The sequence below is a fragment of the Phalacrocorax carbo genome, chromosome 7, assembly GCF_963921805.1.
Source record: "Phalacrocorax carbo chromosome 7, bPhaCar2.1, whole genome shotgun sequence".
NCBI lineage: Eukaryota > Metazoa > Chordata > Aves > Suliformes > Phalacrocoracidae > Phalacrocorax > Phalacrocorax carbo.
In genome coordinates this window covers 14,983,499-15,011,086 of record NC_087519.1, presented here as the reverse complement: position 1 = coordinate 15,011,086, position 27,588 = coordinate 14,983,499, and the positions used below count along the sequence as shown (strand labels likewise).

The 27,588-nt window shown below is 39.0% G+C and overlaps 1 protein-coding gene across 2 annotated transcripts in view; it reads right to left on the bottom strand.

Annotated features, from left to right (window-relative positions):
• The window catches only part of UNC13C (unc-13 homolog C), a 238,485-nt gene extending 212,337 nt beyond the window's left edge, over positions 1-26,148 (bottom strand). The window contains exons 1-5 of one of the 2 annotated variants that reach the window (XM_064456441.1): positions 25,983-26,148; positions 22,217-22,316; positions 18,711-18,828; positions 16,593-16,716; positions 12,598-12,733 (exon numbers count right to left, since the gene is read on the bottom strand). In XM_064456441.1, coding sequence (XP_064312511.1) covers positions 12,598-12,733; positions 16,593-16,716; positions 18,711-18,828; positions 22,217-22,316; positions 25,983-26,004 — 500 coding nt within the window. In that variant the 5' untranslated portion in view covers positions 26,005-26,148. Of the gene's footprint in view, positions 1-12,597; positions 12,734-16,592; positions 16,717-18,710; positions 18,829-22,216; positions 22,317-24,647; positions 25,671-25,982 lie in introns of those variants that run through there. The other variant, XM_064456442.1, reaches the window with a different exon arrangement.
• Between the last annotated feature and the right edge of the window lie 1,440 nt (positions 26,149-27,588).

The following is a 27,588-nucleotide window of genomic DNA, read 5'->3' as shown; positions in this document are numbered from 1 at the left end:
AACGTATGTGATTGTTGTTTTTAAAATACAGCAAATATTTTAAATACAAGACTGAGGGTAACATATTCAAAAACTGAGTGACTAAATTCCTTTGAAAATGGGATATAAGAGTTTACCTTTTAGTGTACTTTTTCAGCATAATCATCCATTTGTTTCAAATGGTAGTTGTTCAAAATAATAATTTTACAAAACTTATTTATTCTGGTTGTTTTGAGATCTAGATTAACGGATTGATTTCAATCGTGAAGATTATTTTCCATTTTAATTTTCCAGTTAAGTGAAATGTCTCCAGAAGAAACACTAAAAACTTATTAGAATACAAGCATTGATGGTACTATTTTAGCATTCATGTGTTTCAAGTTGCAAGTATATGAATTGCACATATTTATTCATTTTTATGCTAATGTAGCTTGTCTCTCAATAGAACAGTTTTCACTAAAAGCTTTTTATCAACTTTACATTACATTTTCATTTCATGTAATATACTATGTACTTTATTGACTCCTCCGCAGTTCCAATTCAAATTATTGTAGCTGAAGACAATTATGTCTTATCATACTGCTAATACGATAGATGTATGTTACTTCCTGAGTATGATGACACACAAGAAGTACACATGAAAGGTGTGATTTTACTGAATAGTAGAATTCAACTACTTAGATGCATTTTTCCTGAAGAAGCAAAATATAACTGAATGAATACTTGATGTATTGTGCGATTCTCCATCATTTATATCTTTTAAATTATAAGGCACTTTGTTTTCAGTCATTCTGGGTAAAATCTGTAAATTTCTGGTTATTCTGGGTAGACAGCAACATATTTGTACCTGAATGGTAACAAACAGATTAACCATGAAATCCTTATTCTTGCAAGTAGTAGCATTCAGCACAGGATACTAATAATGCATGCAGAATGAACCAATTGCTTTATCATATGGTTACTATACACAGCTGGAATTAAGTATATACTAAAATATTTGATGAATTAATGTATTTTTAAAAATACATTAATTCATTACATTCACTGAAGCAAACCTTGGATTTTTTTTTAAAAAAAAAACAGTATTCCCCCCTTCTCATTCTCTTTTTTTTTTTTTTTTTAAACACTGGGATAATATATTGCTTTAATAATAAGTCACTTAATCATTTACCACATCCTTCAAATTCTGATTTAGTTAATTTATGATTTATGGACAAAGTTAATCAGTCACACTTAATTAGCTATCAGCCTAATGTCTAGAGTCAACTGCCATAAACACTGTTTATGTATATAACCAAAGAACTGACAAGGAAATATCAGTATAAAGAACAGATTACTGGAGAAATTTTGTACTCATCAATACTTAAATATTTACAGGATAGTTAAATTTGATGCTTAATACAGCCATTCAAAACACATAGTCTAATCTGCTTCCCTAACTTCACAGATTTTTATGTATTTTTATGGTACAAATGCAATTATTTTGAATAAATATACATTGCTGTCTTTAAGATTTAAAGTGATCATCATCTTTCTGCTCATCATCTTTGGAAATACCTATTACTGAATGAAAAAACATAATTTCATATTTTTGTAATATAATTTAATATTACCTTGTAATTCTGTGGTGACCCTGAATTTAGTAATACAGAAGTTCATTTAAATTCAATAAAATTATCTGGGACAAAGAGGCAAAGGAAAGAATTCCAGTCAGGTTAGATTAATTTCTTTTGGTTTAGCTTAATCTCCTCAGAGACTCAGATCTCTGTTGAAAAAGACATGTCATCCCAGAGGATATGCTAATGACTGGACATGTCCTTAGAAAAAAAAATAGAGAAATAGCTCTTGAACACTGCCATTACTGACAGCTCTCACCCTAAGGAAACACTTGTACTTCTCTGTAAATACCCTGCAAGAACTTGCTAGTAAATGTAAACACACCAAGGATCGCAACAACCAAAAAGATGCTGTAGCACCTTGTATATATACTGTCTACTGGTTAACTGCATCGATGAGCTTGATGATCTTTTTGAGGACTCATTTATTTCCTAGTAATTTTGTGTTGAAGCTACATGCACTAGGACTCTGCTTTTTTACTGTACATGAAAAGGTCATTTAAGTGCATACACAACATGTTATCCCCTCAGAGAATATGATGTAATAGCTTTTATCACCTTTTCTCTTGTGTTTGAGCTATTTTTCTGGTGCCTGACATTCCACATATTCTTGCTGCATTTCCCAAGAGCCTGTTCTATCCCTCTGTGGAATAATCGCTGAAGGTGACTTAGAAGTTAAGTCTTAGAAAAGGTACAGCACTGAAGAAGCTTTCACGGTGAAGTGCAGCTGGTATGTGATGAATCCATTCCATGGAAGTTCCCTAGTAACCTTAGATGTTGGCAATGCCAGTAGAACCTGGCTTACTAACTCTAAGAGATGTTGTCTGGAGGGTGGAGCAGTGTGGAGGCATCGCAGCCAGGCTTTGTGATAAATGGGAACTCGAGGTACCATGGAGCTGGTACGCTGCATATTTACCATGCTGAGCCAACAGTCTGTCAATACTATTGACAAAATGCTGTCCTTCTGGTGAACTTTGTTCATTATAGAATCATAGAATTGTTAAGGTTGGAAAAGACTCTTAAGATCGAGTCCAACCACTAACCTATCACTGCCAAGTCCACCACTAAACCATATCCTCAAGCACCACGTCTACCCTTCCTTTAAATACCTTCAGGGATGGACACTCCACCACCTCCCTGGGCAGCCTGTTCCAATGCCTGACAACCCTTTCGGTGAAGAAGTTTTTCCTAATATCCAACCTAAACTTCCCCTGGCGCAGCTTGAGGCCATTTCCTCTCATCCTATCACTTGTTACTAGGGAGAAAAGACCAACCCCCACCTTGCTACAACCTCCTTTCAGGTAGCTGTAGAGAGCAATAAGGTCTCTGCTCAGCCTCCTCTCCTCCGACTAAACAACCCCAATTCCCTCAGCTGCTCCTCATAAGACTTGTTCTCTAGACCCTTCCCCAGCTTCATTGCCCTTCTCTGGGCATGCTCCAGCACCTCAATGTCCTTCTTGTACTGAGGGGCCCAAAACTGAACACAGTATTTGAGGTGCGGCCTCACCAGTGCTCAGTACAGGGGCACAATCACTGCCCTGCTCCTGCTGGCCACACTATTCCTGATACAGCAAGGATCCCATTGGCCTTCTTGGCTGCCTGAGCACACTGCCAGCTCATGTTCAGTCAAGCTGTCAACCAACACCCCCAGATCCTTTTCCTCCAGGCAGCTCTCCAGCCACTCCTCCCCAAGCCTGTAGCATTGCATGGGGTTGTTGTGACCCAAGCTCAGGACCCAGCACTTAGCCTTGTCGAATCTCATACCATTGGCTCTGGCCCAACAATCCAGCCTGTCCAGGTCCCTCTGTAGGGCCTTCCTGCCCTCCAGCAGACTGACACTTCCACACAGCTTGGTGTCATCTGCAAACTGACTGAGGGTGCACTCAATCCCCTCATCCAGATCATCAGTGAAGATATTGAACAAGACCGGCCCCAACACTGAGCCCTGGGGAACACCACTCATGACTGGCTGCCAACTGGATTTGACTCCATTCACTACTACTCTCTGGGCTCGGCCGTTCAGCCAGGTTTTAACCCAGCACAGAGTGCACTTTTCCAAGCCATGATCAGCCAGCTTCTCCAGGAAAATGCTGTGGGACAGTGTCAAAGGCCTTACTAAAGGCCAAGTAGACAATGTCCACAGCCTTCCCCTCATCCACTAAGCAGCTCACCTTATCATAGAAGGAGACCAGGTTAGTGAGGCATAAACCCATGCTGGCTGAGCCCAATGCTCCAGGTGTCCCACATGTGCTGCATAATGGTATTCAAGATAATCTGCTCCATGACCTTTCCCGGCACCAAGGTCGGGCTGACAGGCCTGTAGTTCCCTGGATCCTCCTTCCAACCCTTCTTGTAGGGGGGCATCACATTCGCTAGTTTCTAGTCATCTGGGACCTCCCCGGTTGACCAGGACTGCTGATAAATGATGGACAGTGGCTTGGCGAGCTCCTCTGCCAGATCCCTCAGTACTCTCAGGTGGATACCATCCAGCCCCATGGACTTGTGAACATCCAGGTGAAGGAGCAGGTCGGCGACTGCCACCTCTTCAACAACTGGGACTTCATTCTGCATACTATCTCCATCTCCCAGCACAGGGGCCTGACAACACTGAGGGTTACCAGTCTGACTATTAAAGTCAGTGTCATGGTTTTAGCTGGGATAGAGTTAATTTTCTTCACTCTAGCTGGTATAGTGCTGTGCTTTGAAATTAGCATGGAAAAAAACCTGTTGAGATAACACACAGATGTTTTGGCTGTTGCTGGGCAGCGCTGATACTAGTCAAGGACATGTCTAGCCTCCCATGCTCTGCTGGGTGCACGAGAAGCTGGGAGGGGAGGGGGCACAGCTAAGGGAGCGGATTCAAACTGACCAAAGGGATATTCCATATCATGTAACGTCATGCCCAGTATGCTACCTGGGAGGGGCTGGCCGGGGGAGGGAGGGCGCAATCGCGGCTCGGGGACGGGCAGCGTCGGTCGGTGGGTGGTGAGCGGTTGTATCGTTCGTGTTTCTGCGGTTTTTTTCCCCTGTTTTCCCTTTCCTTCCTTTTCCCTTTTATTATATTAACATTACTGTCATTATTATCATAATCATCATTCTATTGTAGTTATTAAACTGTGCTTATCTCAACCCACAAGTTCTTTTGCTCGTCCGATTCTCTTCCCCATCCCACAGGGGTGGGGGGGGGGTGTGAGCGGGTGGCTGCGTGGTGTTCAGTTGCCAGCTGAGGCTGAACCACGACAGTCAGGCAAAGAAAGCATTAAGTACCTCAGCCTTTTCCTCATCTTTCCTGGGAAGGTTACATTCCGCATCCAACAAAGGAGGGAGATTCTCCCTGCCCCTCCTTTTGTCACTGATGTATTTATAAAAACATTTTTTGTTATCTTTAACGGTGGCGGCCAGTTTAAGTTCCAGCTGGGCCTTCACCTTCCTAATCTTTTCCCTCTATAACCTCACAATAATCTTGTAGTCCTCCTGAGTCACCTGCCCCTTCTTCCAAAGGCAGTAAGCTCTCCTTTTTTTCTTGAGTTCCAGCCAAAGCTCCCTATTCAGCCAAGCCGGTCTTCTCCCCCCCCCCCGCTCAACTTACAGCACATGGGGACAGCCTGCTCCTGCGCCTTTGAGACTTCCTTCTTTAATAACATCCAGCCTTCCTGGACTCCTTTGCCCTTCAGGACTGCCTCCCAAGGGACTCTGTTAACCAGACTCCTTAGCAATCCAAAGTCTGCCCTTCTGAAGTCCAGGGTAGTGGTTTTGCTGACCCTCTTCCTTACTTCTCCAAGAATTGAAAACTCTATCATGTCATGGTTGCTGAGCCCAAGACAGCCTCCAACCACCACATCACCCACCAGGCCTTCTCTGTTCATAAACAGCAGGTCCAGCAGGGCACATCTCCTGGTTGGCTCACTTACCAGTTGCATCAGGAAGTTATCTGCCACACACTCCAGGAACCTCCAAGACTGCCTTCTCTCTGCTGTGTTGTATTTCCAGCAGATATCTGGTAAGTTGAAGTCTCCCACAGGAACTAGGGCTAGAGATTGTGAGACATCAGCCAACTACTTGTACAGTACTTCATCTGTCTCCTCATCCTGGTTGGGTGGTCTATAACAGACTCCCACCAGGATGTCTCCCTTATTGGCCTTCCCCTTGACCCTTACCCATAAGCACTCAACCTTATCATTACCGTCATTGAGTTCGACAGTCAAAACACTCTCTAACATACAAGGCTACCCCTCCACCTCTCCTTCCTTGCCTGTCCCTTTTAAAGAGCTTGTAGCCATCCATTGCAGTGCTCCAGTTGTGCAAGTCATCCCACTATGTTTCCGTGATGGCGACTACATCATAGCTTCCCTGATGCGCAATGGCTTCCAGCTCCTCCTGTTTATTGCCCATGCTGCGTGCATTGGTATAAATGCACTTCAATTGATCTATTGATCTCTTTTCCAACACAGGTATGCTACCCCCAGGCTCATTCCTAGCAAGCCTGCTTTTATCCCCTTCCCCTCAACGAGGCCTGCTAACCCCTGAGCCAGAATCCTTTTCCCCCTTTGCAACAGATGAACCCCATCTGTCTCCAGCAGGCCTGGGGCCATGTAAACTGTCCCATGATCAAAAAAACCAAAATTCCACCTCTGGCACCAGCCTCTGAGCCATGCGTTAATGAGATGGGACTTCCTGTTCCTTTCCGTATGTCTCCTGGCTACCGATGGGACAGAGGAAAACACTACCTGTGCTCCTGATCCTTCAAGCAATTGCCCCAGTTCTCTAAAGTCCCTTTTGATTGTTTTGCACCTCTCTCAGCTACCTCATCACTGCAGACCTGAACAACCACTAGCAGATAATAATCGGGTTCTTTTACTAGCCTAGGGAGCTTCCTGGTAATGTCTCTTACCCTTGCCCCAGGGAGGCAGCAGACTTCCCTATGGGATGGGTCCAGCCGGCATATCAGGCGCTCTGTTCCCCTCAGAAGGGAGTACCCTACAACAATTACCCTTCTTTTTTTCTTACCAGTGGCCATTGTAATGCATGGGGCTGACTGGTTCCATCTAGCCAACCCCTTGGGTGGATCACTCTCTGTATCTTTGTCCTCCTGGCCCTTGGGTTCCAGAGCCCTATACCTATTGTGTAAGGGCACCTGGGGGGGGGGGGGGCAAGGTCAGCCGGGAGAGGATCCACCTACTGCGCCGAGCAGGGATCTGCATCCATCTTCCGACTCTTGGGTCCCCTTCCTCTGCCTGGTGGCACAAGGGCAGGGGGGCCACTCCTTCTCTTGATGCTTTCATCTGGTGCGCTTGTCTCAGGGATGGTAGGGAGTGGCTCCACCAGTCTATCTCCCTCTCACATTCCTTGATTATAATGTCATTATAATACTAACACACACCTCCATCCCAAGTTACCCGCCTCTAAGGTGCAACCACTCCTCACTGGGCATGTGCATTATATTTTTCTAGTCTACACCTTTAAGAGTAAAGTGGGGAAATTTTACACCAATCATAATAAAGGTATGTATGACTAGAGTCACTCAAGCTCCACCTGAAAGATAAAAAAATAGTATAAAAATGTGTGAAGAGAAAGAGGGTGTTAGGGAAGACACCATCACGTACCACTCTGACTCTGGGACCAGTCGATGGGCTGAGCAACTACTTTCCCCCCATTGGGACACCTTTGGGTAAGATTGGAAACCTCTATAGAGTCACTTTATCTCTCTGATGTATTAGAGTTGCTTTGCTTCATATTAAAGTTGCTTCATATTTGTTTTGCATAAATCTCTAAGGCATTGAGTCGCCATGTAAATCTCCATCGTATAGAGTCGCCTCGTATTCGTTTAGCATACTCTTAGCCTAGCAGCGTACTCATATCTTTGGTATTTGTGTGTGTCTTGTAACCAGCAATCTTATCACCAGTAATCCAAAGAACCTGTGTATCTGTTGCTTTAATAAATTGCACTATTCATTAATCTAGCTGTGATCATTCTCATTGAACACGACCAGCCTGGGCACCTGCCAAATTAGTTACTAACAACTGATGAGTGGTTACTTCTACAACCCTTAGAAAATAAACTGTTGACCAAGTCTGAGGCTAAGTCTGGACTTAGCTGCACCTAGACTCCTCTCTGAGGAGTTTAGAAAGCAAGGGGGCCCTGTCTGAACCTTGTGACTCAATGGTAAGATCTCCACCTAGCCGCTCCTACTCAGAGTCCTACTATTAACACAACACCCTCATCAGGGCAACACACCTTTTTGAGTGCCAGCTGCTCATAGACTGCGTCTTTCCTGAGTTACTATAGAGGACACCATATATGAAAAGTAGTACAGTCTGTGACAACTGATATGAAAGCCAAAATTAACAGTAAAGAGAGACAGCTTCCCCACCCCTCATTTTGCCTTTGCAAGCAGGAGGGAAGAGAAATGATTATACCAACACATAGAAAGCGCTCTCTGCTCAGTGACCACTACTGAGTGATGTTCTTAGAGGCTGACTGGACTCCCTCCTGAGCATTCAACTCCACTCAACAGAAAGTGATGGCAGGGAAGTAATACAATTGTTGCCACTTCACTCCTTGTTCCTTCCACCCATTATGCATCATCTTCCACACTCAGGGAAGCGGAAAGACAGCAATTATCTTTCCCTTATATGTTTCCCTTGTATGTTTTTTTCCCCACAGTATTGTTGATTGTTCAAAGTAAATAGATAAAAAAAAATTAATTCCCTTCTGGAAAACTTCCAGGAAGTGTGGTAGCCTGCATAGGTAAACACATTAGCTTCCTCCTCCCCAGATGTAATTGATTAGTTACAACACCTAAGTCATGTCAGGACTTGCTTCCCTTCCTTTCCTAAGCTTTCAGAAAGTCACTATCCAATAGGTGAACCTTAAGTAGACACATGACCAAGGATGAGAACAGGACAGACACACAAAGCCTTCCTTACAGGTCAACACTGTCAATAGGTCCCATTTAATTTTAAAAAAGCATTATATATTGAATTGTGAAACACACTACCTTTAACCACCTGTTGTTAGTCACAAAACCCCATATCACCCAAGACCTGTTGAATAGCAGCTTTTAAGCTCACCACCACCACCCCACCACCCCGAAGAGGACATTTACTTCATTGTACGCTACCTTTTCGTTCAGACATTCTTTTGATCTTCTTGCCCTAACCAATAGGCGATGTTCCTCTAGTCCAGCTTTCTTAGCACAGTCGTGCTAAGAATTGGCACAGATTAAGCCAATCATCTCACCAAAGCCTTAGGTTTGGTTAATAAGACTGGTCATTAAGAGTAGCAGCTACACTGAGCACTGCTCTCTGGAGTCTGTCTCATTCTCCCCTCCCATACAGAGGAAGCAGAAGTAACTAACCCCATGGGGCAAAAACGTTCATCTCTGTGAGCATTTATGAATCTACTGTTTTTCATGGCAGGCTATCAGAGATAACAAATACTGAACAACCAGAGAGTGCTCTAATTGAATATATTAGTCTGCTGGCTGTCATCTTTCACTCATCAGTATCTCTAGTTCCACACTGTTTACTCTCTACCTCAAAGAAGCAATAGCTAAACATTTCATTGTGCCAGTGCTTTAGAAAAACAATAAACAATTATTGTAGTTATCTTCTAAATATGGGTGATCTCAGTAATTCCACTTAGAGGAGAGGCAAAAACTCACCTTACACACACTCTGCTGTATCCTCTAAATCTCCAGTTCCACAATACAAAGCTGTTAGCAACAGTTCTAAACTTTTCTTCCTATCACCTGCTCCTTGTATCTGTATCTATTCGATGGCATACTAGAACAACTATTTGCACTAGCCACTGCCAAATCAGTAAAATGATTCAGGTAAAAGATTTGCCTTTAAAATAACCAACCTTACATAATTTTTCCTTTTTTTTTAATAGGATGAGGAGAAATATTTGTACCACCGTACTCAAGAGGACAGTAAGCTGAGATCTGGGTCAAACAATAGAACTTAAGCCAATTCTCTTTTGAACTCACTACATTGTAAAATCATGGCCTAAGAACACACAGGGAAGAGAGGATACAGGGAAACCTGTCTCCACAGAAGCAACTACCCACTGCTGTAGGATCCATTCAGAAACCAAAAATCACTCATGGAACTTGCAGCATTCTAAGGAGTTCAAGGAACCAAGTATAACAGTTCAATTCCATTATCCCATCGCTTCCCTCCTTATATACCTATTCACATATCTGAACCAGGAAGGTGTTTTAGTGTCAACACAAGTGAGGCACACAGAAAAGCCTCATGATATTTAAATAGCAATACATACAGCAAAGGTATCTGAAGCTTCAGGGTTTGTAAAAAGTAGCAGGAAAATAATGGATATTACCTAAACAATAACATAAATACAAGTCTGCATCAAGCATCATTTCATTATGCAAATCACAAGATCAATTGTAGTCTGAAGAAACAGGTTAGAACAAATCTGTGTGCTTCTGCTCTTTTTTGCTACTATTAAATCAAGCAGGAGTCTTAATTTCTGAAAATATATAGGAATATAAATCCATCACTGTTCCATTTGTGCTTTTCAATTTTATGCTACTCTGGGTATTATAATTTAGTGCCATTAGTACTCCTAATATAAACTGCTGTCATACACAATACAGTGTTCAGCAAACACATAGCTATGCAACGAACATTTTTCACATCTCACTGCTCCTATCAAGAATTTTCCTTTGATGGGTTAGCATACAATTTTCAGGTTGTGGCAGGGTCCTTGAATTCTTTGCCTTATTTTCAAGTTGTAAGCAGTTCTTCACATTTTGTATAGCCTTTATTTTAACTTGGATGAACTGGGATTTGTTGCATCCATGACACATGATGTAGGCAGGGAAGAAGGAGCCTTCTTGCTCCACCTTGACAGACATAGTTGAGGGCTGATGATCAGGGAAAAGCAGGGCTTCCAATGAGCTGCTGAGGTCTCTTATGTGTCTTAGCTACGTAGATTTTCCAGACATAATTGTTTAAAAAGTAAAACATTCTGGACCCCTACAGTTACAGTTGCATAGTGAACACTGCAATTCTTTGTTCTCAATGCTTACCCACTGAATGTATTTTCAGAATGACAGTAATGAGGAATCTTACAGACCACTTATCTGTCGATTTTGCTGATCCACTGAGCACTAAGAAATGTTATTTATTTTTCCTATGGGTCTGTCGTGGTTTAGCCGGCAGCTCAGCCCCACACAGTCGCTCGCTCGCTCCCCCACCGGTAGATGGGGGAGAGAATCAGAAGGGTAACGCTCGTGGGTTGGGATAAGAACAGTTTAATAATTAAAATCAAAAGAAACAACAGTAGAAATGCAATGTAAAGGAGAACAGTGAGAGGTGCAAAGCCCCGGGGGGAGGAGGGAAGGGAGGGGAGAGGGGGAACGAACCGCCAAAACGAACCGCACGCACCGCAGCCGCTCGCCGCCCCGACGCCACGCCGCCTCCGCGCTGCCACTGCCCCCCCCCCCCCCAATATACTGGTCATGGTGTCACATGGTATGGAATGAACCTGCCATTGGCCATTCGGGGTCAGCCGTCCCCACCATGGCCCTGCCCCTCCCAGCCCCCCCTGCCATGTGGCAGAGCGAGGGAAGCTGGAAAGGTAGCCGACCCCCACGGTGAGGAGAATTAACCCCTTCTCAGCCAAAACCAGTACAGGGTCTCAGTTCTAATTTCTGTAATGCCTTGTGGACATTAAAGTATCATGCAGGCAGCACGCTGCTTGTGAACCACAACCTGGAGAGTCATCGTTAAGGGTAATGCAAAGAGCAGTAACATCAGACTTCCCAATGCCTCCTGTTGCAAGACGGAGTTCAGTTGTTTGGAGATCTGTCAAAAACTTTACCGTTCCATGCTTCTGTATGTGTCTCATTATTTAGCCTGTTGGTCCACTAACACTTTAAACTGGAATAAGGAAGAAACACCCCTGCTCATTTCTGCTCTTCCTTCACGCTGACACAAAATGTTTGAGTGTCTGCTAAGTTAAATGGACCACAAAGCTGAGCTAACCTGGCAAAATTTTTCCGTTTTTAATCCAGATCCGTTCCCAGTCTGGTTCATTGAATGGCAAGGAAAACTGTTGTGATGACCCAGGGAGGTGGACAACACAGGGAAAGTAGTGATCATCTGACAGCAGGAGGAGCAATGCTTCGTTCAGCATTCTCTATTCATCCCTGAACCTATTCAATTAACTAAGCATGCAGAACACTAATCAAGCCAAAGAATGGGGCTTCTTGTTTTGCAATTCAACACAGGGTTCAAGACAGCCTGTTTCGAAGTACAGTTCCAGAAGACATGGGAAAGAGGAGACGAGAGCAGCCCCATAGCTCCAACAAGGGGCTAGAGATGAAGGAGTAAGAAGGGTTAGAGACAAGGATGGATGTAAAGAGTGACTTTCAGTTCTGGCGAGGTGTCCCTTTTATTTGAAGGAAACTTGTTTTACCATGTATCTGCCATTAAAGACCATTGAAAAGCTAGTAAATGTCAGCATTGCCTTTAAAATATTGCCCTTTAAAACACCATGTCAAATGAAGACCAATCAATCAACATGTTTGCACTTCTGAAGCCATCTACATATGCATAATAATCTACTGCAAAAGATTCTAGAATGTTATTTACCGCTTTTGCATTATTAATAGATTCTTTTTTTGTAGGAATTTGCCAAAGATATTTCTGGTTGCCTTTAATATCTACAGTTTTTGGAGGCTAAAATCCTCTTTTCTGACCACCAATAATTCATTGAGAAGGCACAAATATTTGCAAACTGGTTTGGCAGGATACAGTACTTTTCAGATTTTTCTTTCAATATAATAAGATTTATCATGCGCTGTCTCACCATGGTAATGGAAACATATACCTTATGGTTTTATGTTTATAAAAATTCCAGTTACATTCTCACTTAAAATAATTGTATTTGTATCACAGTGTCATTCAGAAGTTAAAAAAACAACAAACAATAAGTGTTATGATACATGTATGATATGAGAAAGTAAAATACCTTCGTTTACTTTCTTGTATGCTGAGACCACTTTCCATGGACGATAGGCTGTCATATGTATCTTGACGTGAATATCTTGTACCTTGGAGGGGTGTCCCACTGTGCCAGCCTCTATGATCTACATCTTTGTGGGTGTCTGCAGAGAAAGCAAAAGCTGCTAGAAATCTTTCAGTCCATTTTTACAGAAGGAACTTCTAAAAGTAGTACACATTAAATTAATGAAATTAATTCATTAAATTCAGAGTAATAAGGAATTAATGAAATCAATTACAAAACATTATTATAATTAAATCACTTTTTACAAGAACAGCAGAAACAGAGTTCCAAGATCACTTTCTGATTGTTGCTCTGAAAACTTCAAGCAGCCTTAACAGTTACCTTTTTGTTACAAAAACTTGGAAACAGTTTATTCATCATAACATTTGATGGACATGGAAACAGTCTTCAAAAAAAGAGCTAACACTGGATTGAGAAGAAAATGGATCTCTTAATTTTCCAGTCCAACTTCAGTTCTTAACTGGCCATGTATTTCTCATGCATCCATACACGGCATTCCAAGATGCAGGGTTTGTTTTATGGTTGTTTTTTTTTTGTTGTTGTTGTTTTGTGTGTTAAGTAAGGAATCAGGTTTTACTTTAATTTCATGCGCTATTAGCCTATAACTGACCTTTTTTTCAAGTTCTTATCTCTTTGGGGAAACCTGGCAAGTCTCATTTGCAATTGGAGGCACAAACTGATTTCCTGCAGAACATATTACTGTATAAATTGTCCTATTAGCTTTAGTGAGAGGAAAGGGTTCAGATCTGGGCCTGAGTGTGAGGATATTTTCTTCCATACTGATTAGAAGAATTTCTGTGCCCAATTCTTTTCTGCCATTTTTGATGTTTTGATTACATATTAGGAACTACGTTTTGATTTATTTCCTCTCACTCTGTTTACTCACACCTGGTCAGCTGCCAAAAAGGTAAATGTCATATCTTTCGCTTAAAATAAAAGCAACACTGTAGTGAAACAAAGAGAGGATAAAGATAATACTTTGGAAAACAATAGGATCTTGTGGTTTTCCAACTACAAAGTTAATGCCAAACTTTAGGTTGTAGGTATATGTGAATTATTACAGTAAGGTGCTCTGTACTTAGAATTTTATACTGTGATGCATGAGTTTTCCTGATCACTCTGCTATGATTTTTCAGAAACTTGTTTTAGGCTGATTAAAACTGTATCAGAACAATTCATTTTCTCATTTGCCAATCATTTGGTCTATCATTGAATTAGTATGGTGACTGGCATGAAAACCAGGATTAATCTCATGATTGTTACTTCATTCTTGTTACCTTATATCCTCATTTGCTAATTTAAGTAGATGGCAGAAAGTGATAATGAGTTGAATTTCCACCAAGCTAGAGAGGTGAATACCTGCATAGCATTTTCCAAAATTACTCATGAGGTTGAAGTCCTGTTAACTTTCAGTAGGCTGCTTGGCAAAATGAGGTCTTAGTTCCCAAGTCACATGATTGAAAATTATAGCTGTTACCAAATGCATTCCACTTAATTTAATTATCTTCAGTTTCTTTAGCTTATACTCTCTATGTAAGGTATAACTGAATCTTAAGGAGCATGGTATGTGTCTGTAATGCTGGATTTAAGAAAAATAAATGATGTCCTTTAAGTTTTCATCTGGCTTCTCTTACAAGAATAACCTAAAACATTTTAAAAAAATATTTTATTTCATAATAGAACCTGATTATCCTTAAAACAACCTTGACTTTTAGAAACATTAAAAACATTTGCAATTCAGCTGCAGTATTTATCTAGAGTCATATTTTATTACTGTGAATTTGCTTGCAGACTTTCAAATATGTGAGATCTTCATTTTACTTAGCAGCCTTTAAATGGAGCTCAGTCTATTGTGAATTGACAATTTTGTTGCTACTGCAACTAATATTAGATGATACTTCTAGGAAAAAAAGCACTCATGAATGAACTATTGATTTTAAAATGCTTCCCTGTTACTACATGCAGTGCTTCAGGTCCAAATGAAGCCATACTGTTAAAGCAGTATGGAAGGCTCTTATACTTCTACCAAGTATCTGGCAGATGGACATCTGAGAAAATGTGAAAAATAACTAGTGTCTTCTACCTTTCCAATGTAATTTGTCGTAACAAAGAGGCCATACAGATTCCAAAAGTCAGAGTCTCAGCTGGTCACAGATAAACTGAGAGTCATTCAACAGAGTGAGCAAAATGTAACGCCTTAGTCAAACTTCAGGCAGAGGGTAAAGATAAACTTGTGGCTTTCTCAATACTCGACAACTAGTGTTGAATTCTTCCCTCTGCACAGAAAATTATAGTGCAAGAGTGACCTCTACAGGATTTTCACGGTGCTCCATGACTACAGTCCCAGGGACTATCTTTAAAACACTCTTGCAAATATATTTATTTGGAAACAGAGTACAGGCATCAACCTACAAATGGACACTCCCTCCAAGTAGCAGCCTGACATCAGTAATAACCTGAACTTACACCTTATAGAAACTCTAATTGTGTGCTTGCAACAGACTCGCACCAGGTTTCTAGATACGGAAACTTCGTAAGGACACACTTAAAACATTCTGCTGATTCAAAGGAGGTTTCAAGAAGAATTTATGGCACATAGAATACATACAGTTTGTACCAATTTTTCACCTCTTATAATGGGTATTCTGCTGTTACTGCACAAACTGTAGTCTTTTTCTGTCATAGTTATAAACCGCTCCTTTTTTGTACTAGTATCCTCTTTTTATAGTTAAGGACACTGTCGGTTCAACATATGTACACTTTCCATCATGCTTAAAGGAAATAAAATTATCTCACAAGTGAGAATAATCCTAATGGAGACATATGTGAATAGCAAGAAAAAAAAAAGTTCTTCCATATGAATTTTACTCAGACAACTGAAAATTGCTTGTGGCTGCTGGGGAAAAAATACCAAACAAAACCCAGAAAATGACTAGGCTTAGGTTATCTTTTAAAATGTTTTATCAGCTAAGAAGTACTACATAAAGAGTAGTTTTTGTTAAAAAATAAAGTAGTAGGCCCTGTTGTGACTCATAAGAATATACAACAGTCCAGACTTAATAGAATGTATTCATTTTCACAGAGTAACACGTGTGTTAACAGGAACGTAATCATGCAGACTACACCCAGAAACATCAGAAATAACAGTCTGCTCTAATCAGCATTAGATGTGTTGCCAAGTTCAGTTTTGGACAATGCATTTCAAAAAGAATATTAAACAGCTGAAGAACATATTTTCGATATGACTTCTATTCCTACCTTTCAAAAAGAGAAATATTTCTTATTCACATTTCTCCAAGGTTTTTTACTTTTAATCTCGTATAAATTTTAGGATTAGTCCTTTTAGCCATTAGTCCTTTCAGCTAATTTATCTTTGTGAACTTATTTGGCATATTGGACCATGTCATATAGATGGATTTATAATCTTGATAATGTCAATCTATTATATCTAGAAATAATGTGAAGCAATACATTATTTGATGTTCAGTTTCCATTTCTAGCTTCATATACATTGTTTTCATACACACACATGCAGTTTCTGTCTTCATATGTGCTATTCATAAAAGCAGACAACCTTTCCTAACAAGATAAAAATGCTGTGAAGCCCTAGATTTTAGTAAAACTTACATTGTGCAAACAGCTGGCCAAAGCTGACATGATACAGAACTATAACACAAAGGGTCTAGAAGATTGAGCCTTAAGGAAGTACAGTCCACATGTGGATGAACATTAACCAGTGAAATAGTTCATCCAGCTCCTCATGGGATGTGGCTCTCAGTGATTCTATTACTTATCAGTATCAATTATACAAATGCTTAAATGCTTATTCATCACTAGAGATTCTTCAGGAAAAAATACTATTTGTCACTGTATTTCAGGAACTTAAAGTGGAATAGAATGTTTGGAAAACTGGAGCCAGACCTCAATCTGTAACTCACCAAATGGTACTGCAAAGTAGACATCCAGTAAGATCTCATGTGAAGTTGGTGTTTTTGTGCCTTGAATCTCACTCCCATTTTTTATTACTTCAGAATGCAGCGTCCACCAGGAACCTGGACCTTCCTAGGAAAAAGCGTCCTGAGAGTTACCTGGGTAGGATTTATAGCATTATCCACCTTTTCCTGAATGAAGGCTCCTCTAGGTCAACAGGATTTTCTTTATGACACCAATAGGCTTCGCATCCATTCTAGACTCTTCCAACTTTTTATTAATTAAGTAGTAATTACAACTTCATCAAGTTCTCTCACAAGCATGGAATTCCAAAGAATAAAGCATTTGCTCTACAGTATAGATAAATACACATTAAGATGGTTAGATGATTAAGATGCAAGAAACATGAATATTGAAAATTACTCTTATGAACTGAACTGAGATTTTCCAGTTCCTCTTTGAACTGGTACCAAACAAGTACATTCTAGCAAAACTGAAGCATCTATATATATAATAACCAAGACAAAAAAGAGCTTCTGAAGTAACACTTCCTTATAGGTTATTACTGAGTTATAAAGCCCAGAGCAGAGCTGCAGGTTTAAGAGGAGCAGGATAAATAACTAGGAAAGTTCCACAGTGGCCCAAGTATAAGTGAAGGCTTAGAGGGTCTGAAAAAATTAAGAAAAAGTCTCCTCTTTTGCTTCTTCCCAAGTAACTAGTGATAGGACAAGAGGGAATGGCCTCAAGTTGCATCAGGGGAGGTTTAGATTGGATGTTGGGAAAAATTTCTTTACTGAAGGAGTGGTCAGACATTGGAACAGGCTGCCTAGCAAGGTGGTGGAGTCACCATTCCTGGAGGTGTTCAAAAAATATGTAGACATGGCACTTGGGGACATGGTTTAGGAGGCATGGTGGTGTTGGGTTGGTGGTTGGACTTGATGATCCTAGAGGTCTTTTCCAACCTTAAAAAAATCTATGATTCTATGATCTCTGTTTAGAATTTCAGTATTTACTGTGAAGCCACAACCACTGTGTCAGCAAATTGTGACTCAACAACAGCTAGGGTTGCAGAGAAAAACAACTTGCCTCGGGGCCTGAAATGGCCCTTGGCACAGCAGCTTCTAATTTAAGCAGGAATTACTTTCTCCCTCTGCTTCCATTCTCTGAGTAGAATCATTGAAATGCCAATTCAATATATATGAATATTTATTAATTCCTGTAAAGAAATGGCTATAGAGACTGATGGGAGATGCTGTATAAAGAAGTGTTTGATTCTTTCTCCTTTACATCATCAACAATTGCCCTTTTTATATTTTAGAAAATTTAAGGAAGGAAAAACTTTTTTCCAAATATTAATCTTCTCTAATTCAGAGTTATTTTATTAAAAATAGACTCCATAGACTATGTCTAGGAAAGCATATTTATGAATGGAAGAATTGTGAAGCATTAGAACAAGGTTCCAACTTCAGACAATTTGCAGTACTTGCAGACTGCCTCAGTATTTCCACACTCCCAGAAACCTGTTTCCTTTATTTTCTAGCCTACTGAGAACAAGATTGCTGGTGGTTAACTATGACTATGCTGGATACATGATAACTCCTGGGATTGACTCACTTTCTCCACTCATCCTTCTCTATGCTGTCATTGTACTATTAATTTCTTCCACAGTACCACAGGGCAAATTTCCATTCTCCTTTTTGAGACAACAGCCAATTTCCTTGATATACAGAACAACAGTATTTTGCCCATTTTAACAGCGATTTACCCAAGGTCACACACTGAAGACCTAGGCCAGGAACCTCCCTTTGAAATTCCCTCACTCTAATCGCATAAAATCAAACTGTCCCTGCCTCCCTAGTAATTTGTGAGTGCAGATGAACTCTAACCCAGTTACTGAATTATATCTGACTCAGTATGTGAGCCATTTCTCCAGGCTAAATGGCTAACGCCTATCAGTTGTCACTTTGAGAGTCACGTGTGCTTTATGCCTCAATATTACATCCAAAGCAAATGAGATAGAAATATACATTGATCATAAATGTCATTACAGTATTTGGGGAGGCTAAGAATGAGAAATTAGTTGGATTTTACCCAGTGTTTTATATTTCCACAGAAAGCCAACTTACATCTGTTGCATGTTCCACAGTTGCAAGGGAAATCCATAAAACTCCTAAAATGCTATCCCAGAGCAAGCCTTTCTTCCACAGCTCTATAATGAAGCCCTTTCCACCAGCACAGATCTCACTAAAAACAATGAATACACAAACCATTAAACTGAAAACACGGTCTCAACTGCTCAGTAATCTATCAGAACAACTTGAGTTAATGACTTACAACAGATACAGAGGTTTTTTCAGTACACTTGTAAAATGCAAGATAGCAGGCACAATACAAAGGTTAGACTGGACAAGACAAGTCTCAAGTCTTACTGTTCAGGATTGTCCTTACAAACCAATAAGAAAAATTCTGCTGGAAACAGTGCACAGAAGTCCCAGTTACCAGTAGCTTTGTTTTACTACAAGATGCAGCCTTATTGGATATAACCCAAGAAGAAACCAGGACCAGGAAATGCCTTTAGTTCAGCTTTAGCTTCTTCTGAGCAGCTTCTGCATACAGAATTCCTCAGTTGCCTCCTTGGGACAGCCCTGAAGAACCTGCATTCTCAGGTTCCATTGTAGCTAACTTGTTAGTTGCAGGAGTAGTATAATATAACTATCCTTTTGTCAGGCAAGTTCTTTTATGTAAAACTGGGATCAACATAAACAATCAGTCTTTTAAACATAAAACTCAGAGGACCATTTTCAATGAAACTAATATTAGGCAATGTCAGCTATGATGGCACATGCTGTCAATCAACATGGACCAACAGCTAAGAATGACTTATAATGGTACGGGAAATATTCCATCTTCCTTCACAAAAATCTAGATGGAAGTGCCAGACCGTTTCCTGTTTTCATTGTAAAGGAGACCAGGTGTAAAAGATGTTTAGAGCTTGTTTCCTTCATTAGAATGGAGACCTTGCACTACACAACAAATACACAATGGAAAAACAGCTCTCAAACTTCAAGATCTGCAGATCCAGGCTCTATTTTAGCTCTGCTTATAGGACGTATGCATTTTATTACCAGCTGGTTTTGACCAAAAGAGTACCAACACTTTATTTCGCAAGAATTTAAAATAAAATTTTGCCAGGCCATATGACTTACCCATGACATTGAACTAAAATGAAGAGAAGTTATTTCCTCATGGAATGTCTGGCATTCCTTCATATATTACTATAAGCAGTTACAGACCAGTTCTGTAGGTATGAACAATATAATAAAGTAGGTATTAGTGTCTCTGCTGTGACTGATTGTATGTCATTTCCATTTTGCCAAATTAGTTTTAAGTACTAAAACTAATCTTCAACCGATTTGTATGGTGTACTACAGTGAATTACTGTGTACTTAAAGTTACCAGGAAAAGAACAAGTGAAAACTGAAAAGGGCGAAGGGTGCCACCCCAGAAGTGGGTATTGACCTCACCACATTGCTTTTAAAAAACATTGTGTTGATTGCCTCAACATCTAATTTTTCACTGTACTCCTACAATTGAATAGATACAACAAATTTTTGTTTTGTTCAGCTTCTCCCTTTATGAATATGTTATAGAAAGCAGAAGGTAAATTCTTATCTTCTGGTATTTTTGGACCTCAACTTTAAAACTGTTGCACTGATAACAGTGAAACTGCATATTGAGTGCTTAAACGATATGTAATTTTTAAAAATGCAAGCTGGTAATGCCTGTAACAGAATATGATTTTTACAGGCAGAGATGGAGAGACAGCCCTTGGGAAAATGAACTACAGTATGACTTTACAAAGTCTGTATAAATGTATTTGTAGATGCTTAGTTACAATGCCCTTTAAAAGTCTGCTGTGTTGTATAGTTGAGTAGTCAGTAGATGAAGCTACAGTGACCTCATATTTGCTAGAGTAGTGGTTCAGGGTTCTCTGGTAACATTTAAATTGTAAGCTAAGAAAATAATCCCAATAAATTGCTCATTCTTATTGATGAGATATAACACTTACATACAGTATGATTAAAAGCAAAGCATTTATAGAACGGAAAAGCAAATGCATTTTAACACATTCCTCAGGAAAAATTAGAAGATAGGTTACATGCACCCACTTTAAAATATACTTTAATTGCCTCCTGCACTAAAGGTAACAGGGCAAATGCTGAAATCTAATTGATCTACTTCCCAATATACTATGACCTAGTCATCCAATTCATGTCCAATGTTTTAAAGAACTAGTATGTCTGGATCAGTAAGTGCCAAAAAAACCATGTTAACACAGTATTATCATACAGAAATGATTCCTCTACACTAAAACATGACAATCTTTTCTACAAGTCAAAGCTGCAGTATAAGAACGATATTATAAAGGCTAGGTATTGATATTAATTTTCCTTAGCATTTTCAAAGACAGATCCTGTTTGGATGATTTAGGCTGTGGCTCTGAACAGTGTGCAAGAGAAGCATGATGACAGGGAGTGGGGGACGAATTAGCCCCAGATTAGGATTATTTTTATATGGTCAGAAGTCAGAATTTTTGACAATGACTTTGATATGTTATTACATCTAGACATAAAATGACATGTAAAGAAGGTATGTATGTTCGCTTAACACAACAGGCTCCTCAGTCACTCAGTCAGTTAAGCAAGCTAGTCTAAGAAATGAGTTGTACGTCACCCAAAAAAAAAAAATCCAAATTCAATTAATAATTGTAGGAAAAATTTGTGATGAAGATGGAGCCCTTAAGTGAGGTTAAGAGTACTGTGAAATAAAATTAATGTCAAATATCTGTGAAGAAAAAAATGAAGATGATTTTAGAAATGCTGATTTTCATATAGAATAAAATCAAATTTGGGGGGCTTATTTCAACCAATATGTCAGTTTCAGCATATGTAGAGCCTGTCAAAAGATACTTATAGGTTTTGATAAGCAGAAAGTATGGAAAAGTTATTCAAAACAACTGGTTCTTCTGACAAAATTTTAAAATACTTGGATTTAGAAAAAAAACAACATAAAAAGGACATTTTTCATAAAAATAAAATAACTAAAGCCTCAGGAATATAAGTATTTGGATCCTTCTGACCAGTGAGGCTCTAGAGAAAAGAGAAGAACAAAAACCGAATAACAAGATGGAGAGTTTAGTGAAACAAACAAAGCTCTGCAGAGATAAGTGAGAAATTGGTACAGGTCAATAATAAAGAAACTACCTAAATTGGGAGTTAACTAAATAAATAAATGTATAAAACATGAGTCATACAGGAAGGAAATGGAGTAAAACAAAAAATCAAGTGCATGAGGATCAATTTGAGTTCTCTTCCTTCTCATTCCTGTATTCCTAAAACATTACACGTAATTAAAGATACTGGAAACAAATTTTCTTCCCCTTGTTGACTGATGGCCTTGATCAGCAATGTGGCTTGCAAAATTAACTTTTTTTCTGTTCCCTAGAACTAGCATCTTTTCTCTGAGCTGGATACTTTTTCATTGCTTTTGCAGACTGCACATGGCCTCAGACGTTATTAATCGCTCCAAATTATCCAACAAAACCAATTGGTAAGAATTACCCGTTACTTACAACATGAAGTCTTGTTCCCAGCAAGGTTCACTTCCCCTCCTGTCTATTGTAGTGCTTTTTAAATTTTGGACTTTCAAAACAACATAGGTTTTGAATGCATCTGAAAAAGAAATAACCAGTACATTAAACCCCACTTTATTTCTTCCTAGAAGCTGGAAACAACCAACCCAATGGTAGTAGGTGTTTAACTCTTACTCCATCCAAAACATTCAGACATGTGGTTCAAATATGTGGGTTTGAACAAAGAAATTCATATTAATTCTACCAGGATTATGACAGGAAAATCCCTGCCCATCAGAGGCAGGAGAGATCATAATCCTGAATGCAAGCGAGTATTTTAAGGATCAGCTTCCATGCATGGCTTCTCAGATTATTTATCAATCTGCCTGACAGACCTTGCATGAAACTAGTGCACACTCCATTTCTGCAAATTAGCATTTTCTTTGTCTTTCATTTGATATAATACTGGTGGCTGGCTAATGGGCCTTTATGTGCAATTAAAGAAAGGCCACAGACTTATAACATGTAATTCAGTCTTGTCTTTGTGTGTTAATCCAATTTCGCAGCAGCAAAATGGGTTTCAGATGCAATCCCAAATGAACCTGAATTTTTTTTTCAATGTCTTTGTAAACATACAGTATGAATAGTCATAAACTTGGACCTAATCAGCAAAAAGAAAATATTTTTGAAAATTCAAAGTGCTTGAAAATACCACTGAGAAAAAAGCAAAAGAACTCTACCCTTTAGGGCCTCACACAAGAATCTAAGTCAGCAAAAGGCATATTACATCATCTCGATGAACATGATGTTCATATGATGATGTTCAGAAAAGCTTCTCAGCTTGCCTGCATGTAACACATCCTTCATTAGTCTCCAGCATCCTAGATAAGGATCAACATTGATATATGGTTAAAAAGACGACTTTTTTTAAATTGAACGACTGCCAAAATAAACATATGAGATGTAGCCAAGAACAGAAGCCATTTTTGAGCTCTCTGTATTACCACAGGTCAGTCAACTAGTCTGAGTTGGAAGGAAGCTGTCACTGTCTACAACAGGCTACTGTATAGATTGTACCAAACTACACTGTAGGTAACAAAAATTGCAAAGGCAAAGAGTTAGCACTCTACACCCTGTGTGTAGATCTTATCTATCAGGACTGATGATAATGTTTGACAACAGGACTAAAGGATGTTATGTAATGGGAGCTATGTTTTTCAATAAACAAAATCAGTGATCAATGTTATCTATTTATTTCTATAATTCAGTGCACTAATCTTCTCAAACATGTCTTTGTTTTTACAATGAAAAAACTTTACAAAGTCAATATAGATTTAGAAGTCTAGTGACTTATTTGTGAGAATAAATTAAATCACTTGGCTGAAAAATAGCTGTCTACAATGTTTAACTCCAGCCATTTTGAGCTTCCACATCTATGTCAACTTAAATCAAAAATACAACCACCGACCTCCCCTGAAACTAAAATTTACCTCGTTTAATACAAATACAGGATTTGCTGAGCCCTGCAGAACATTCTTCTATTTACATTAGGATTTCAGTGAAAGATAAATGATTCTTCAGTCTATACTTCATACACATACATGACAGCCTACTGTGAAGAATGGCTACTTCACAGACAGAAGAATCATGTTCCCAGAAAGTAGCTTAACCTGTGCTAGTTCAGGTTACCTTTCTCTAATCCAGATAGCTTTAAATGATTTGCAGAGGTTGCCCAAATGTATTAGCCAGATATCTACCAGCAAATTTTGCTGCATTGATTCGGCTGTATAGCAGCTTCTCCCGAGAACTAGTAATTACAAAGATCTTGAAGGCCTTACATTTAGAGTCTACCTATGTGTGAGAAATCTCTGGTTGAATTTGGACTTCCTTTTCCACTCTGGCTAAACCCTGGTCCTGGAGGCAGACGTAGAGTCCCAGGGAGCCTGATTTTGCTCATGTTTATTGCCTAAGGCCTATACCCGACCTCTGTAACTGTCCGTCAATATCTCCCATCTGTATTTCCTCATTGGGAAAATTCAGACACCATCTCTTCCCTGCTCTGGTGAAGATAAAATCCTGCACACTCTGTATATAAAAATAATAGTTTATCTTGACTGATGATCCATTTAGGTAATCAAATTATGTAAAAATTCTTTTTAGTGGAAATATCCTTTAAATACCACTACTTTGAGAGATAATAACAATTAATAACTGAAAATCACAGACTGTCTGAGGTGACAATCTTGTTTGTTAATTTGATCTTTGAACTGTATGTATATTTTGAAATTCTTTTCTCATTTGTTTTGTATGGAATTGTTGATAAAATGCATGCAAGTAACCCCAGGCTTAAATGATTCTTTAGTGTGATACACACATGCATGCCCAAGAAATAAAACTGTAAAGCAGAAATCAAAAGGGAAATCAGACTTACCAGCTGCTTTATCCAACCTTCCTTTTTTCACTATTAAAAAAAAAATTATATTCAGATAATACTTTAACAATGTTTGTCATTAAATTTCATGAAAAAAATCTAAGTGATTTCTGTGGTATAAAAGCCCTCAATCAAAAATGAAAACAAGTACCCTTAAAAAAACGTAAGCATTGTAGTAAGGTAATATGATTACTCAAATTTCTTTGGGAAAGAAAACACGTGGAAAGTCTTTGAAGCTTACAGAAACTTTGTAAATACATGGATAAAACACAAGGGTCAGAATGGAGACCAGGTGACCAGGGAGAGTAGTATACTAACCATCACCTCATAATGCTAGTTCAAAATTCATCTCAACAATGGTCATAGAAGGCTCACAGAATTCATATAAAGTATCTTCTATCATCTTACAAAGAATCTTTTATTATATTGTATTTACTCTGCCTATTACAAGAGACATACTGCAATGAACACCTTACCTATTAAAAAGTGAACATTTCAAATCCTGACTTTGTTCACCAGCCTTAAGTTCCACACTATGCTATCACTTCAATTAATGAAAAATGCCCTGAAGCCAATAGGATTTTGATTCAGATGGTCATCAGAATTATGAAAATCTAACCTGTTCATCATTTTGTGTTAATTGTCTGAGTACTGAATTTCATTGAATTAGACTTTTAAACAATATGATTAAATATTCTTTAGGTTTTCCTGACATATCAATGCATGTAAGACAGTTCAGTTCAATCTGAATGAAACATCACTGCAGTCCTACAAAAATTTAACCTGCTCTAAAGAATGTACTTACGTATATCATATATTTCACTACTATACTTAGGACCCAGTAACTGCCAATAAAACAAAACATTGCATCCACAACTTTACACCACAAAGGTTCCCAAAAGCTTATAATTGTTTTCCAGTTCCCTTCCCACTTGTCTAGCTTCACCTGCTTTCCTTTTCCTTATTCTTGCTTTCATCTATCCCTAAACATCCAGAAGTATTCTACAGCATTGCATCGTATTTGCAAAAAGTCTGACAGCCTAAATAATTCCATCATGTCTCACACCAAGAAAGTTTCACTTTCAGCGCAAACAGGGAGAGGCCAAATTCTCACTGAGCTACAAGCAGAGTCCAAATACTGCAGCAGTTCAACTGCACTGAAAGACCGCAGAATTTACGCGCTGTACTTACTTGAATTCTCTTGTAGTACTTCAAGAAATATTCCCATCAGCTTAAATGAGCAATGCACATCTGCAGTCTATGAAGTTGCTTTTTATAGCCACCTACTAAATGCGTCACATTGGTGAAGGAGCTTGTATGATAAGTAAGACCTACCTTTTACAGAGAGAAGTTCCATTCTAGTAGAAAAATATTTTAAAGAACATAAATTGAAAGTAAGCTTTTTTCCACAAATGGGAAAAAATTAGTTTGACTATAAGACTAAATTACTCTTTTCCTCCTGTTTCCCCAGCACAAGTGTGTTTCACTTTTCCTGTATGCTCCTCCCATGTTTCACATGGAAGAATGCCAACCAGCTGACGGCACAGTGAAACACCAATGACAAATTCTTTCTCCCTCTACACACACTTCAAGGTGGAAGAGGAAAGGAGAAATATTACAAGTGTTTCCTCACCCTCATTTCCTCAACTTCTATCTGCTGTATGCAGCTGCCTCTAGTCTAAACACATCTCTGAATGCCATCTTTGCCAGCAATAATAAAATGGTTGCACTAAATTTGTTAAGAACATACTTTGGGAGTTCTTAAACTTTGGTTTTAATACTTGCAAAACATCTGAAGTTGAATGCAGGTGGTTTTTTTTTTTTAAAGACACAGATTCACATGGTCAGAACTCTTACAGTATCAGCTATAGCTAACCATAAGTAGGCCTAATTTTCTAAAATAGTGTGAATAAGTATTGCACAAAAAGACAAGCTGAATTTTAATATACTTAATGAATTTCTAATTCTATTGCAGCACTTGACTGGATAGTAAGTATCCCTCATGCAATATTAAAATATTTTACAACAATGCTCAAAACAAATCATTATAAGAACTGTGGTGTTTGACTACTTGTTCAGATTAATACAGGGGTTTATTTTTTTTAGTTTTTAATTGTGGTTAATATATATTTCCACAGACATTAATTTTTTACTTCTTAAATTTTTCCATCTCCATCATATTATAATGACAGCATTTGTCCTTAGGTCTTACATTCAAGTAGGGGTGTGTCCTTGGAACAGAGGGGCATGCATAGGTCTTCTGAGTTCAGGAGTAGCTGTCTGCAGTTGCAAGAAACCTGGGTCTGGATGATGGCCACACCTCAAAAGAGAGGTGAGAGCTGAGATGGTTTAGCTTGGGTAAGAGAACATTTGGGGAGATGGGGTGAGTTTATCAATGTTTATAAGTACCCAATGGGAGGGTGTAAACAGGACACTCTTCTCATTGTTGCCTAATAAGAGGTGAAGAGGCAATGGGCACAAAGTGAAACCCAAAGTTTCACCAGAGCTTAAGAAAACTAATTTTTTCTGTGAGGGTAGTTTAACACTGAAATAGGTTGTCCAGAGAGGATTGTAGAGTCTTTGTCAGGTTTGGAGTATCTCCAAGGACTAGACACAATCCTAGGCAACGTGCTCTTTCTGACCCTATTTTTAAGCAGGGATATTGGACAAGATGGTTTTGAATGGTTCCTTCGTTATGATTCTGTGATAGCCCACAAGGTTAAAAAAAAATAAAAGTCTAAGTGTGACACTGAAGAAAATCCATTGCAGGAGTTCATGAAAGTCTAGTCACTGTAACAACACTAATATTAGATTCTCTCCCTCCCCCCCATAGAAGCATCTAATACTTATGTTGGTTTAGGATCATGCTACTATGTCATAATATGAAGTTAACATATTACTTTTTGGTCTTGTATTTTAGATTAATATATTTGCATCTCTC